This window comes from Pseudocercospora fijiensis, assembly GCF_000340215.1.
Source record: "Pseudocercospora fijiensis CIRAD86 unplaced genomic scaffold MYCFIscaffold_2, whole genome shotgun sequence".
NCBI lineage: Eukaryota > Fungi > Ascomycota > Dothideomycetes > Mycosphaerellales > Mycosphaerellaceae > Pseudocercospora > Pseudocercospora fijiensis.
In genome coordinates, this window is record NW_006921533.1 from 8,199,392 (window position 1) to 8,213,831 (window position 14,440).

Genomic DNA, 14,440 nt, shown 5'->3' on the forward strand with positions numbered 1-14,440 from the left:
TCGAAGATGTACCCTATTGTCTATACTAACAAGTAGTTAAAGCCACTTCCTTACCCTATCTAAGCCCTTATTACTACCGAGATTGCGCTCGGTAAGCTAGAATTTAATACTAGCGATATTAGAGACCTCGATAACTATAACTTCTACGAGTGCGCTTTCTACCGGAAGTATTAGATTATATGCCGCTATATCTATATATAGAACAAGCTCTATAACAACCTCTTAGAAGAAGACTATACTATATAGATATAAGGCTAGTAGGAGAGCGGCTTCGAGTTATACTTTACTCGAGAGCGCATTGTTATTAACCTCGAGCTAGAGACAATAATAAGACTAGAGCGACGCGCTATTAAGATAAAGGAGCAGGTGTTTAATATCCGAGAGCGCTTCTATAACCTCCGTAAAGAGTTAGCTAATAGTATAGACGACGACACGGCCGATAAAGCACTTACTAAGTAGTTGTCTCGAATATAGGCGGCTATAGACCCTATTATTGCCCTCTTAGTTGCTAAGCTAGTTGTAGAGGTTTAGTTACTCGGCCTTTAGGTGCCGCTAGCACTATTACTGCTACAGCTATATTAGATAGCAACTGCACCGATAAGCTCTTATAATCGGTCGCTATAGGATACTTCGTCTATACCGTAGTATTCACTTACTTAACTAACGCGTAGCAGTAGCAGCAAGAGGTCGAGAAACGCGTAGAACAGGGCGGTAGCGGCGGCGGTGGTAGTAGTAGTGCGGCAGTGACGATAACAACACCTCGGATTGAGCGATATTGCTATACTACACGTAGACTTTAGCTTCATTGTAGCGATAGCGAGGTTGGAGGGCAGTGAGGGCAGTAAGGGCGAGAGGAAACGCGTGGTTTGTTTACTGAGATTCAAAACAGTGGAAGGTGCTAACAATAGAATCCGTGTCTCGTAATCTCCGGTTCCGGCAGACCCACTCTGTCCTCCTTATATGCAAGACCCAAATTTGGATGAGGCGCGCAGCTCCATACCAGAAGCTTCTGCTTGTAGAGTGGCTTCATGGAGACTGAATACTGCGGGGCAATTGCAGCCAAATCCACCGGTATTGTTTATGCAGGGCGCGAAGCAGCTCGGTGTTCGGTCCTCGGCATGCACCTCAGGAATACATTTCGCTTGGGAATAACATGAGCATCCGTGAGCATGGCCGAAGCAGCAATAGGCATCCCGGTTGCTGTACAATGCGAGAGCGATGTCCCACGTGTGATGATTCCGGCCAGCTTTGGGAGCCATCGACCAGGATGGGGAGGTGAAGATGAAGGGCGGGGTGAGGCTGTCAGCACTGAGTAAGGAGAGCTCAGATGCATTCTTCACGCTCTAGAACATGAGCTCGAGCGCCAATTGACACGTTGTGCCATTGACGAGTTTGTGTGCGTGCGCCCAGCTTTCAATTCGCATGATAATGCAGCAGCATGCGCGAGATCATGTTGGAGTCGCTCTTGGCGCCACTCAGTGACTGCGGCACAAGTTCCAGGCGAGACGAGCTCTGTGTCGCATCAAGCGTGCTTCCGTGTCTCCACGAGTCCTCTCAGACCGGTCAATCCCACCCAGACAGCTTCTTCCGTTCTGATAGTGCGACTTCCCTGTCCTGGGACCAGATTAACCCAGCAATCAAAGAGGTCTGCAGCTTTCTGAACGCCGGCAGCTTGCAGCTCCTTGTCCGCCTTCAATGCAGCTTCCAGTCCGGCGACACCTCCGAACACGACCAGCAAATGATTCCACGTCGGCTCCACGTGGTCAGGGCTGTCGTTCTGGATGATAGCACTGAGTGGTTTACCACGCTCGCTGGTACCGATGCTGACATCGTAGCCTCCATCAAAGGAACATTCGGTGAACACAGAGCCGAGCGATGCTGCCTGCCTCACATTGTATCCCCAGTAATACCCAGCCGACTCGCGAGGCATCTCAGGTGACACCGCGGTACCCATAAAAAGGCCATCCTGCGCGACGTCTGATTCCAGTTGCACAGTCACACGTGTATTGGAATCGAGTTCGACAGGTATAGAAACCTTCTGAGGCAGACCGCAGTCGACCAGAGTTCCTCCACTTCGCGCTGGACTGGTGGCTACACCCTCGCGAAACTCACACCACTCATCGCTGCGGAGATGATGGGGCATGTCTAAGCTTGGAAGAGCACCAGCAGTTCGCAAGTCCGGATGCATAGGGAATAGAGCCTTTCTCAGATTCGGTGGAGTTTCCAAATACGTCAGAACATGATACAGGAAGAAGTTGGGATCCGCGAAAGCTGTGTAGCCATCACGCTCCGGCGGTCGAGTCTCGGCTTGGCCATCGTCAAACACCACGATCTCGTCGATGCAAAAGACTGCGCAAGCGCGTGCGATTTGGCCGGCGAGACTGGTCTTCTGATCGGGAGTGACGGCGCTGTTGGTGAAGCATGGTTAGCATTTCATATTGCCTTGCCTTGCGCGTAGCTCGGTGGGTTGGCTGTTGAAGCATACTTGGCTATTATGCTTCCAGGAAGTGCAATGCTCAGAGTGTGGCTTCGTCCACCTTCAGGTCGGAATACCGCTGAAGGCTTCGAAGTATCTGGATCCGATTTCGAGGCGTCGATGTTATCGTCTAGCGTCCGCTTCTTTTCAGATGTCAGATTATTTTTTTGATCTCTACGGCATTTTCAGGACTTACCTTTGACTTGTGAGGCGCCATATCATATTGTAAATGCGAAGTCGTGAATGGTGATGTTGTTGATTCCTAGCAAGGAGCAAAAGTTTGTTTGAATGTCGGTTGTGTCTGCCGATCTTCGGCCGAATGACCCCCGGAGCCTTGAGGCCATCAACATCAACATTGTTGCATTTTTCCCTCTACAACCTCCTTCGGAATACCCCCAAGATACGCTGAGACGTTGAAGCAGCGATCGGAAGAGTTGCTCACTATTTATTAGAATGGAAGTGCGACTATTCTTATGACTAGATTCGCTGCTTACCCAGCGGTTAGACTGCTCCTTCTGTCCTTACTAAGGCAATCTTGCGCCTATGACTGACAAATTGAGCATGCCACGGTGTACGTTGGCTACTCCGTTCCAGAATTCATGTATATATGAACGCTGTAAGACTCGACAACAGGCTCTTCCGTCTTTGTGGACCCATCTCGAACCTCGACGCTCACCGCTACTACTAGGATCACTACATAGGTCCCGTCCATCTACTGCTCATATAAGATCCAATCCAGCTGTCCGTGGCGCCAAACAGCACTGTCAAAAGTTGCGCAGGACGCCTCCTCAACCCTACCTTCAGCATAAAGATCATACAGCTTCCCAACATTCCGAGACCTTGCAGCAATCACTTCTTGCCAATCTTCCCAAAGCCATTCAACGCTCTTCACCTCACCAGACGCGAAGTCATGAAGCTCAATGGGCACCGGGTAACTATTGGACTCTGACTGCAGAAATGGGCCTCTCTCACTAGTCACCCGGATTTCCGCGTTTTCGCAATTGATGGTCCAGATGAATGGGAGAGTTCCTGGGAAAGGAGGACCTTTACGGAAGTTGACGATCTTTACAGCATTTATCAGTAAATGCTTACTGAAGGACAAAGCTTCCTTATCACTCACAAGACTGGCTCCTTTCGCGACACGGCTTGATGCCTGCAGAGTTCCGTGTATAGACAGGAGGTCGGGAACGTCAGAAGTGTACTTTCCCTTCACTTTTCCATCCGCGCCATTGATCCTCTGTTCAGGATGTTGGATCTGGGAGTGAGAATGGAAGCTTTCGAATTCTCCTAGGACCGAATGAACGAAATCTATCACTATTGCATTGCATATTAGCCGCCAGCCAGCCAGCCTGCCAAAAGCGACCAGGAAGGAGCCTTACTATGCCCGAAAGCAATCGTGATTGGATTCCCACCGACTTTCTTCTCGAGAAAATACGCCAGACCTTCGGAAATCGAGTCGCGGTTACTGTACAGGGTGAAAGCCTGCAGCGAACTACTCAAAACTTTGCCGACATGTCCAGATGTGAGAAGTTCTCTCAACTTGACCGACACAGGCCCAACGCGTGCTTGGAGACCAACGAGCGTGCGCGATCCACTCTTGCGTGCAAGTCCTGCAAGCTCAGTGGCTCTTTGCAGATTTTCTGCTAATGGCCACTCCACGAATACAGCTTTGCCGGCTTCGATACTAGGCTTGATGGTGTCGTAGTGGACGTCAACACGGGTTGTGCAGACGACGAGGTCGATGTCTTCATCTTTGGCGAGATCTTCTGCTGAACCGTAGGCTTTGGTATCTGGAGGTAGGTTGTAAATTTCGATGGCGCGCTTGGCGGCGTCAACGCTGGAGTTCAATAGGGCTTTGATCTCGAATCGATCTCGACCTCGCTTAGATAGCAGGTATGGAAGATGTCCATCGCTGGCACTTGTCAGCATGTTGACTGTTGTTGAGCATCAACAAACTGTTCCCCCACACCGTGCCCAAGATGTCTTCGCCGACTTGGAAAGCCCGATCAATGCTATTCTGATCGGTGCCATTCTTACGAGCAGGAATGTCAGTCACTTCATGCAATCGGTCTTCTGTCGAGAGACGGGCTTATTATACTTCATGATTCTGGGTGCTCGTTGCATTTGTCAGCCCACAGACGATTCAGCTTTCAAAGCAGTCTCCTGTCACACAAGCATCAAGCGATCAAGATCCGAAGACCGCCTTTGTGCATTTTTCCTGCATTAATTCTTGTCCATCTTGATGCAAAAGGTGCAAAGCATCCGAGGGCAGCCCAAGCAACACCGCTGGCGACCGCATTGCGTGCGCCTCATCCGCACAGCATGCGCTCACATGCGTTCTCTCAGCTCAGCTCTCGCACACCATCCGTCTGCTTCCTTCCCTCAGACATCTTCATTCACGAGCAACAAACAGTGCATATACCATTCCCTCTCTTCCAAACCCTCCCAAAACGCCTCGGTATATCACCGCCGATCACTGCCAATCCTGGTATCAGCTTCAACAAGACCAATTCTCCTGATATTTAGCCTGTGAATTCCTCTTGATCAATAACCGTTTTATCGAACGATTGTGTATTTATGACTTGTTACAGGGATCTCAAGCATTCCCGTTTGATCCCGTCCGGAGATAGACTTCGGGAAGCCTCACGACTGAACATCCGCACTACCTGCCTACCCCAGATTGCGTGCTTTCTCCCATCCATGACCATCGAGTAGAGTTCAGTAGTCTTGCAGGTGTCGCTTTTGAAGATGACGAGTAGGATGCTGTGAAAGCAAAGTGTGCAGTTGACGCCATACCATAGAGACATTCAAAAAGCCTCACGAAGGTCCTCAGATTCTTTCAATCCCATTGTCTTTTTCCCTCCTGCTTGTTGTATTTCCACCACAGCCATCATGACCCACGAAACCCGCATCGAGCAACTCGAAGATCTCAAAAACATCTCAACCAACGCCGACTTCTACGAGAAGCTCGCATCCGGCCGGATCGCGACTTCAGAGGCTTCCGCATCGACGATATCTGGTGATGTCGCAAGCAAAACTTTTGCGCAACCGTACTGCGTCCCCGTGCCGATAACGTTGAAAGCGCAGCTGGGAAGTCCTACGGCTTTGGGAATTGGGGCGTTCGCTACTACGCTGACGACGTTGTCGTTCGCTTTGATGGGGTTTCGTGGAGTTACGGTTACGAATGCTTTTGTGGGGAATTTCTTCGCGGTGGCGGGGATTGGGATGGTGGGTATTATTATTTTTCTCTTGTCGTGCCGCATGTGGGATGCTGACGTTCTCTTCAAGGCGGTTTCGGCTAACTGGGAGCTGGTGCTTGGAAACACGTATGCGTACACGGTCTTGTTCGCTTTCGGGATGTTCTATCTCGGACTTGGAGTTATCGTGACGCCGTATTTTGGTGTTGCTGAATCGTATGGCGGCGCGCATACACCAGAGTATAACAATGCACTGGGGTTTTTTGTTCTCAGTAAGTCTCGATTTTCCTGCACGATGCTCGTGTCCCAGCGGCTGCTAACGATGGCGTATAGTGTGGGCTGTGTGGAACCTCTTCTTCTTGATAGGAAGCCTGCCGCTCAATCTTGTGTACATTGGCATTTTCTTTACGGTGCAGATGGCCTTCACTCTCGCTGCTGCTGCGTATTTCTTGGCCGCGGATGGTGAAGCTGAGACCGCTAGCGCTGTGAACACTGCTGCTGGAGCTTTTGCGTTTGCATCAGGTATGCTAGGCTATTACACCGTAGCTAACCTTATGTGCGCGGAATGCTTGCATTTCAGCTTCCCGATGGGTGATACAAGTCGGTTCTTCAGGAAGAAGCAGAAGAGCGCATAGGAGGCGGATAAGAAGGGGGCTGTCGCGAGGAGATGGAATAATGATCGATCCTAGAGATAGAAAAGTTATTTGTGAACGTCACTTGCCAACGATCAATTCCTTATTCTCATCCAGAACTGCCGTGGGTGTCATCAGTGCCTCTGTCATAAACCGCGTTCAATACTGCCGATTTGACGAGCCGTCGTGACGGTGATTCGAAGGTCTGGCTGCGGAAGCATTGACATGGGAAGAACAACTCAAGCAACTGCAGAAGGCGCAGTACATGCAAACCTGCCACCTCATGGAGCCGCTTGTATGCTCGCACAGCTCAGGATGGCTTTCCCATCAGAATCGGGCGAGGTGGCAGAAGGCCGATGCTCGGGTGCCTGACAAAGGGATCAACAGGCTCGTGCATTTGAGTCTTTCATTTCCGCCGCCGGAGACAGCTCCGCGCCAGAACCACTCTTCGATTCAAGATACGCCCAAACCTCCGCCTGTACCACGTTTGCATGCTTGTCGAAGTCCGAAATCCTCGATCGCTCGAGATATCATATGACTTGGAGCCTTTGTGAGGCCGACTACAATCACATGCCGCTTTACCAATCTCGAGCCATTCAGTTGTTCGATTCCTCCGACGCAGCAGAGCCCACGAAATCTAGACCTTAGACCAGCGCCTTCAGGCGGCGTCCATGGAAAAGCGAAAAGCGCATGCTTGATACTCACCAGCGGAGCTCGGATCAAACAGAGAAATAGACCAGCTTAATGCGGGCTATGAGAAGAAAGGGGTGCATATGTGGTGGAGGTGAAGAGCTAGGACCCAAGGACGAAGAGCCTCGTGTTGCTCGGGATGGAGGATCATTGTGGCATTCTGGCCTAGATACCAACCATGTACAGCACGCGATGCTCCTCATGCTGGTCTCGGATTGAGTGTCGATGATCGAAGATCATCCAAAAAGCTGCTATCTGCATCGCAAACCGTCATGCTCCGGGCAAAGGCGACGCCTTCTTCAGAGCACCGCAGACATGAGCGCCTCCTCGCAAGATTGCAATATTGGAGGTCTGACAGCCGCGTCTGTACCTACCAGTTCTGGGAGCCTATTTTGTTGGCAATCAAAAGCTGCCAATCCGCTAGCAGCAGATAACATCCGGCCATACTATGCAGTTCGAGCAGAAGGGCTTGCCATTCCGCCTTCGAGCGTCGATTGCTGGCAGCGAAAGGAGACGGTATACGATGCCGCGGGAGCTGGAATGAGCCCAAGCCAGCAAAAGAGACCACCTCAAGCAGACAAGAGTCTGCTATATGGGCATGGTGCCGGAATGTGCCGATCTGAAATGCTCCGCTCATAGACCCCGGTTCTCTCAAGGTCTGGCGAAGGCCTCTGCATCCAGATATGCGGTACCGCAAACACACTTGCGACAGATCCTAGCGATCGCATTACGGGTGACTGGTGTCGTCCTTCGATCGAGTTGGAGTGGAATTCAAGTCCTGTCCCAAGCATTCTGCCAGAAGAACGCTCGGTCTCGCTGGTCAATTGAAGCAGCATGACACTCGGTACATCCCAGGCAGGTCGACCTTCCGAACCATTTTCGTCTACAGCTCTGGAAGACGATGCGATGTGGTTTATGGCATGTCTTGTAGAATGACTTTGCCTTCGTCCACACGCAGTGATCATGAAGGATATTGGGTTGATGTCTATCGATTCGGAGAAGCAGAATTGCCGCAGGTCGAGCGCAAAATGCCTCATTCGGACAGAACACTTGAGCAGCATGAGTCTGAGCTTCCTCAATGGAGCATTCTTGGGCGAATGCCACAACGATATCATCAGACCGTTCGGGCTGCGAATCAGACGTTCTGCGAACAGCTTTGACTGCAAGCGGCGGTGGTACTCATGTTCCACAATACCACCTCTCAACGGCGCAGTGTAGCAGTCTGAATTGCGATCAAGGCGTGCTCAGAAGATTCTCAAGCATGTGGCCGCACGCTTCCAGCCCAATGTCAGACCAGCAATGAATTGAGTTCTTGTCGAGTAAGCAAGACGAGGGGAGACGAAAAGCTTTTGTCCCACACTGGAGCTTTTCGCAGCCTGTGCTATTGTCCAACCCATCGACCGGCTCGAAGGGTTGAGTGTGTTCACCGCATGGTGTTACGCAGTGGCCCTCGATCGTGGGCAGAGAAAGGTACCGCCGACCGAGTGGTATCCGTTGGCTCGTGGCAGGCTCCTCTCCGCTCTCGGCCGACAAACCATATTCCCTGCTCTTTCTTGATGCCGCCACGAGCTGGTCACTCATTGCAGGCCCAGCGATCGACCAGTTCCGACGCTGCACAACCTCCTCTTGTCTTCCTCGCGCCTTTGTCGAGCCATCTGTTATCTTGAAGCTTGAGCAAGGCTTTCCATGGTCCGTATCCCCCACAGATTCTCATCCTGCCTGCTCTGCATCTTTGAGTTGGCTCAGGATGGCCTGGTAGCTTTGCTCATTGCACTGCACAAAAGCAGTCGTCCGGCTCAGGCGGATTCAAAGTGCGGCTTGGGAGGTTGTCGAAGCTGCAAGACAATGCTCGATGATGGCGGAAGCGCTTTGGAAGATGACGATTCTGTGTCTCTCGCTCTCTCAATCGTTTCCTCTGCCTCATTATCCTTGACGTTTATCGAACGGAGCTCTGAGTGCGCACTCGTTGAGATACATCGGTGTGTGCCCCTCGTGAAGGAGCGACCTGTCGAGAAGATGGCGGGATTTCGTTGCAGCGGCCTTGCGCGAGAGGAATCACCATGTTCGAGACTGGTCGACTCATGCTATTGCATCTAGGCATTGCGTCTGCGTCTGTGAGAAATAGCAATCTGGCCGTTGGAATGGAGAGGCTCAAGACTCCGCCGGAAGACATCAAGTCAGGGAAGCTTCGGCATTGCTGTACGGAAGGAAGATCACAACGCAAGGAGAACAAGACAAAACAAATTCGCAACGATATTGCTATTTGGCAGCTATCTGCTCAAAGACTGGCAATGATGATGGGCTTTGCTATCCCTTCTATCATCCAGCCTCAGCTTCTGTTGCTCCCCAAAGCTGGTCGAGAAGGCAGCGGAGGCCAGTGGCAGCACATGCCACGATTCTGCATGCCATCTGCGTTATAGCAGCTGTACGGTCATAACCGCTTTGTTCTTCGCTCCGTCACAGATTGCTGTTGCTGTTGCGCCTCATCCAGGCCTTCGTGTGCATGCAGGACCAAAGCCATCAGCGTCCTCCCTCTCCAGCGTCGATGCTATGCTTCGCAGGCTTGAGATCTGGCGAATCTTCCCAATCGCCGTATCATCTGGCGCAAGTGCATCTGCCGCAATAAGCCTGCTGTCGCGGGCAAGCTTGGGAGTGATAATTTTCACGGCCAGCTCAAGGCGATTAGCCAGCCTCTTTACTGCTGGGCTGTCGCTAGTTCTTGTCGGACTGATGCCACATTGGAGACTGTACCTTGCTACATGCCTTGCTGGCCAAAGCCTCAGATGTTCCTGCATGTCGTTCCGGCTCTCAGCACGCACGACAATGAATAGTCAAGCTGAGACCGGTGGCTGTCCATCAGCACTGCAATGGCTATGCTTCTATCGAACCTACGCTTCCTCTGGCTACATAAGAAGCTCTGTCTTGTCTTGTAGGACATGTAGGTAAAGCCTCCCATTGTCATTGTCATCTCTCTTGGCCTGGACCCCTCCATAGGCCTGCTGCAGCCGTTGCCTGGGTGTGTCATGCTCGCGTGAAGGAAGCTGCGGGCACTGCCGCCTCGCCGCGAGATCAAAATCTTCTCACACCGGCCTCCACTCTTCCTTCCGCACACCCACACAAGAAAAGTACGTATACCCCCATCATGCCCCTTATTGACGTTCATACAGCAAGCACAAAGTGATAGCAGCAAGTTCTGATGGCCGCCTTTGCCTGGATTGGCTCAGCCTGACCAAGGTGATTGAGCGCCTCGCGGCAAACTGGGCCTGGACCTGGACTCATCCAGCGCCGGCCTTCTATGGCTGTCAGGTAAGCAGTATCATCCCTTCACGTCCACCATCACCATCATCTGCTGACACACGCTCACAGTATCAGCAATATGCTGTGCGTTGCGTTGTCGCGCTTCGACTCCGAGTGGCAGTCACCACCACCGAGTCAGCCGCCTGCCAGCCACGGCTCACGCTGGCTGGCAAAACAAACCTGGTGAGCATTCTCCGCTTCCTCTCGATAGTTTTATCCACTGACACGCTTCACAGCGACAGCCAACTTCTGCGCATCACGCTGCAACACCGTGGCGACTCGTCACCCTGCTTCAGCACCGAGCAGCTGCGGTGAGGTGAGGAATCACTCAAGCCTTTCACGCCCGTCCACCGAGTATCGATCCACTTGGTGAGTATCTCGACCACTTCACGTCGCAACATTCAGCTGACCTAGCTTCGCAGCGCCTACAGTACTCTATGCAGTGGTCTGTCCTTTCAGGTCTGCTAAGCACTGCCTCGCATCGCTGAGCTGGCGTTTCTGACGGCACACATCTCGTCGAGATGGTGATGCTCGATGCACCTGCTGGGCAAGCCAATGGCCGTCTGCTGCCACACGAGCTACAATGCCACGTTCCGCTGCATTCTGCTGTGGGTCTATTCAAGCCTCATTTTCGACTTTGACACGCAAGAAGCACCAGTCACGTCAATTTTCGCACCACAGTCTGCTCGGCGCTCTCCACAACACCACAAAAGGCATGAAAGCCCGAGCACTGCTTCAGCTTTCGGCCTTGCTGCGATCATCAAGGGCTGCATGCCACCTCCAGCAACAGAAGCCAGCACACAGCAAGCGCAATATTTGAACCATCTACAACATCCCCAGACACCGTGCACATCGGCCAAAGATGTTCCCATCTGGCGCCACCTCGGAGCTTGCACCTTCCTATTTGGGCACTGCTCGCGCAAGGCTGTGCCAAGCTTGCACCAGATTCGCCAAGCACTCCAAATGCACCTCCTCCTCCGCGCCAAGCCGTGTCGAGCACGCCAGCAGGAAGCTGCGTCTCTCCACTTGGCTGCCACTGCCATCATCTTTCAGTGGCACGCGCATCCTCAAGACAAGAGACGCCTACACTCCGTCCCAACTGCTCGCTATTTCGTCAAGGCGTTCGTCTGTCCAGACAGCCTTCGCAGAGAGGCTTGCAGCAGTCTTCACATCGACATGCACTTTCAAGCTCACCACTCGGTGCATTGGCAGTTCCTACACTTCAGCCTTGGGCCTACAGCAGCGGTGTCTGGCACAGTCCACACGTGCCTCATGCTCAGATGCTCCATCAAAGGCACGCAGCTCCTCTCAGGACTAGCACTCGCCTTGAGCAGGCTCAGATGGCTCTCACACCACGCCTCGAGCCGTCTGGCAAGCCATGCGAGTTCGTACACCCACAGCATTCAGCAGATCCAGCCATCATTCTCGCTGGTGTCAAGCGCTCAGCCTGCCTCAACGCTGCCTTACCACTGCAGAGGCGTAGCTGCATGCTATTTCACGGTCAGCTCGCTCGCCTCCTTCGAACGCGGTGGCTGCAGTCACTTTACTGGCATCAGTGTGGCGACAAGTTCACTGCAACTTCGCCAAACGTCGAGCAGATAACAAGGCTCCCTCCTCACGCCTGCTCCAGCGCAAGAAGTCTCATTTGGACTCTGCTCTGCATCACGTGCGGCAGCGAGAAGTTTCTGCGCTCACCTCCGAGCTCGCCGAACGCGCGCCTGCCTTCAGTCGCTCCAGGGTCCACTTCACCGGTCAGAGGTGCCTGCTGTTTCTTCAGCAGCTCCATCGACTTTCTTCGACTTCCATCCACCCACGTTTGTCTCAACAAACATCCGAGCTCCTTCGAGGCCTCTTCGACGCACGTCCGCCTTTGACACCAAAGGCCCCAGAACTTGCGAGCGCTATCACTTTGTGCTTGCTGTTGCTCCACGCGACGCGGTACATCTCAGAACGGGTCCGAGCTTTTTTCCAGTCTGAGCTTCTGCTGACTTTTTCTACTTAAACAGTGCCCGCGCCATCACAGTCTGGTGAAGACAAGAACCTCCAACCACACGAAGGCAACCCAGACCACTGGAAGCGCAATCCTCTCGGCAGACGCTATCAATTCGGCGGACTGTCCAATCCATTCCGCAACGTTGACTTCGAGAATCCCTCTGTTCAAGGCAACGAGGATCTCCACGACACTGCATCAGAGTCATCTGAGTCATCTGCATCGTCTGCATCATCCCCATCAACCCCACCATGGCAACGCATGAGGTTCCCGATGGACTACTTTCCACCGCGCCGCCAATCTCCACCGCGCCGCCAATTGCCAACGCGCAGCCAATCTCCGACCGAGTCGACTCAACAGCAGGAGACACTGACGCAGCAGCCGCCAAAGCTGCAGACGTCGAGCGCGCCCGCTCCGCCGGCTGGACAGAGACAGTCGCCTTCGACTACGACGCCTTCCAGCGATCAGGAGGCAACGACGGCAACTGGCTCGGCCAAGGCGCCGTCTACGAGTGGTCCGGAGAATACGGAGACGTCGCACCCCAAGTCCCAGAACTAGAGGCCATTCTCTTTGGCTCTGAGTTCAAGCTTCGTGAGGGCACCCACCGCACCAACATCGACGACATTGAAGTCACTGTCGAGGGACCTACGAAGATCGCGCCCATCAAGAATGTAAGTTTACCTCCACCACCAATCGCTCCCCAGCCTGCTCACATTTGCCACAGTTCGCCGATGCCGGCCTGCATCCAGTTGTGCTGCAGAACATCGCACTCGCCGACTACAAGACACCAACGCCCATTCAAGCTTACACCATCTCCGCCGTCCAGAAGGGTCACGATGTCGTTGGCATCGCACAGACTGGTGAGTCGTCACCGCCTATACCCTGTTTCCTCCCACACTAACACGCGCAACAGGCAGCGGCAAGACCGCAGCATACCTCATCCCCATCATCTCTAAGCTCATGGGTAAGGCCAAGAAGCTCCAGGCGCCACGCCCAGACACATCCCGTGGCACCTACGATGCGCGTACTCAGGGCGCTCGTGCAGAGCCTTTGGTCCTCATTGTTGTGCCAACTCGTGAGCTCGCTATCCAGATCTTCGACGAGGCGCGTCGCATGTGCTACCGCTCTATGCTTCGTCCGTGTGTCGCCTATGGCGGCTATCCAACGGGCGCCTGCCTCGAAGAACTCAGCAAGGGCTGCGACATCCTCATCGGCACTGCTGGCCGCCTTTGCGACTTGATGGAACGCCCAGAGAAGCTTTCTATGAGCCGTGTCAAGTTTACGGTCATCGACGAAGCTGACGAAATGCTCGACACTGACTGGAATCCGCAGCTGAGCAAGCTCATGTCTGGCGGCGGTACGTTGTTGCATCTCCTTCAATTGCGCGCAATCTTGCTGACTTCTTCGCAGACACCAACGAAGACGCTGACCATGTCTATTTCATGTTCTCTGCTACCTTCCCCAAGGGCGCTCGCGAGATGGCGCGTACTTACATGGCCCAAGACTATGTTCGCGTGCGTGTCGGCCGCGCTGGTCAGGCGCATAAGAACATTAAGCAGGAAATCATTTACGTCGAGAAGGATGCCAAGCGCCAGGCTGTCTACGACTTGCTTTTCGTCTCCAAGCCGGAGCGCACACTTATTTTCTGCAACTCAAAGGCAGTCGTCGATCTCCTTGACGACTTCCTTTACAACAAGCAGCTGCCCACCACCTCCATCCATGGCGACCGCAACCAGCGTGAGCGTGAGGATGCCATGTAAGTATCCCTTCCTTACCCTTCTGTATGCTGTCGTACTGACCTGGTCATAGCCGCGCCTTCCGTACTGGTCGTGCTCCGATCCTCATCGCCACTGGCGTTTCTGCTCGCGGCTGGGATGTCAAGGGTGTCGGCCACGTCATCAACTTCGATCTGCCATCCGCTGATCACGGCGGCATCTCCGAATACACCCACCGCATCGGCCGCACTGCTCGTATCGGCAATCAGGGCCTCGCCACATCCTTCTACAATGACCGCAACGAGGACATTGCCCAGGACCTTGTCAACGTCCTTGTTGAGTGCGAGCAGACCGTTCCAGACTTTCTCGAGCATCTCAAGCCAGAGGAGGGTAGCAAGTTGCAGTTCAACGATGACACCGACGACGAGGCAGAGGGCGAGGAT

General features: G+C 53.2%; 7 protein-coding genes across 7 annotated transcripts; 5 read left to right on the forward strand and 2 right to left on the reverse strand.

Moving 5' to 3' along the window:
• Nucleotides 1–1,522: 1,522 nt before the first annotated feature.
• Nucleotides 1,523–2,693, reverse strand: MYCFIDRAFT_187007 (uncharacterized protein; the record flags this gene model as incomplete). Its single annotated transcript, XM_007925907.1, has 3 exons — nucleotides 1,523–2,408; nucleotides 2,486–2,562; nucleotides 2,673–2,693. 3 exons carry the CDS (start codon nucleotides 2,691–2,693, stop codon nucleotides 1,523–1,525), a joined length of 984 nt encoding a protein of 327 aa, XP_007924098.1.
• Nucleotides 2,694–3,188: 495 nt separating this feature from the next.
• Nucleotides 3,189–4,507, reverse strand: MYCFIDRAFT_29647 (uncharacterized protein; the record flags this gene model as incomplete). Its single annotated transcript, XM_007924154.1, has 4 exons — nucleotides 3,189–3,539; nucleotides 3,597–3,790; nucleotides 3,856–4,388; nucleotides 4,446–4,507. The coding sequence occupies 4 exons, from the start codon at nucleotides 4,505–4,507 to the stop codon at nucleotides 3,189–3,191; spliced, it is 1,140 nt and encodes a 379-aa protein (XP_007922345.1).
• Nucleotides 4,508–4,577: 70 nt separating this feature from the next.
• Nucleotides 4,578–5,002, forward strand: MYCFIDRAFT_172711 (uncharacterized protein; the record flags this gene model as incomplete). The annotated part of the gene is made up of 2 exons (XM_007925908.1): nucleotides 4,578–4,587; nucleotides 4,608–5,002. The coding sequence occupies 2 exons, from the start codon at nucleotides 4,578–4,580 to the stop codon at nucleotides 5,000–5,002; spliced, it is 405 nt and encodes a 134-aa protein (XP_007924099.1).
• Nucleotides 5,003–5,372: 370 nt separating this feature from the next.
• On the forward strand, nucleotides 5,373–6,317 carry MYCFIDRAFT_162598 (uncharacterized protein). The gene is made up of 3 exons (XM_007925909.1): nucleotides 5,373–5,704; nucleotides 5,765–5,945; nucleotides 6,007–6,317. The coding sequence occupies exons 1-3, from the start codon at nucleotides 5,633–5,635 to the stop codon at nucleotides 6,306–6,308; spliced, it is 555 nt and encodes a 184-aa protein (XP_007924100.1). The 5' UTR covers nucleotides 5,373–5,632; the 3' UTR covers nucleotides 6,309–6,317.
• A 2,616-nt stretch (nucleotides 6,318–8,933) lies between these two features.
• On the forward strand, nucleotides 8,934–9,501 carry MYCFIDRAFT_182137 (uncharacterized protein). Its single transcript, XM_007925910.1, has one exon. It carries the CDS (start codon nucleotides 9,056–9,058, stop codon nucleotides 9,413–9,415), a length of 360 nt encoding a protein of 119 aa, XP_007924101.1. The 5' UTR covers nucleotides 8,934–9,055; the 3' UTR covers nucleotides 9,416–9,501.
• MYCFIDRAFT_210675 (uncharacterized protein) lies at nucleotides 8,934–10,113 on the forward strand. The gene has a single exon (XM_007925911.1). It carries the CDS (start codon nucleotides 9,546–9,548, stop codon nucleotides 9,939–9,941), a length of 396 nt encoding a protein of 131 aa, XP_007924102.1. The 5' UTR covers nucleotides 8,934–9,545; the 3' UTR covers nucleotides 9,942–10,113.
• Nucleotides 10,114–12,689: 2,576 nt separating this feature from the next.
• MYCFIDRAFT_116498 (uncharacterized protein) lies at nucleotides 12,690–14,440 on the forward strand (the record flags this gene model as incomplete). Its single annotated transcript, XM_007925912.1, has 5 exons — nucleotides 12,690–12,953; nucleotides 13,007–13,146; nucleotides 13,200–13,639; nucleotides 13,693–14,038; nucleotides 14,092–14,440. Coding segments are annotated over 5 exons (1,539 nt in total), but the record flags the coding sequence as incomplete, so codon positions are not given.

Coding starts and splice junctions, on each gene's coding strand:
- MYCFIDRAFT_162598 (XM_007925909.1), top strand. CDS start 5,633: ATGGGGTTTCGTGGAGTTACGGTTACGAATGCTTTTGTGGGGAATTTC. Junction 5,705..5,764: donor CGGTGGCGGGGATTGGGATG/GTGGGTATTATT, acceptor GTTCTCTTCAAG/GCGGTTTCGGCTAACTGGGA. Junction 5,946..6,006: donor ACTGGGGTTTTTTGTTCTCA/GTAAGTCTCGAT, acceptor GATGGCGTATAG/TGTGGGCTGTGTGGAACCTC.
- MYCFIDRAFT_182137 (XM_007925910.1), top strand. CDS start 9,056: ATGTTCGAGACTGGTCGACTCATGCTATTGCATCTAGGCATTGCGTCT.
- MYCFIDRAFT_210675 (XM_007925911.1), top strand. CDS start 9,546: ATGCTTCGCAGGCTTGAGATCTGGCGAATCTTCCCAATCGCCGTATCA.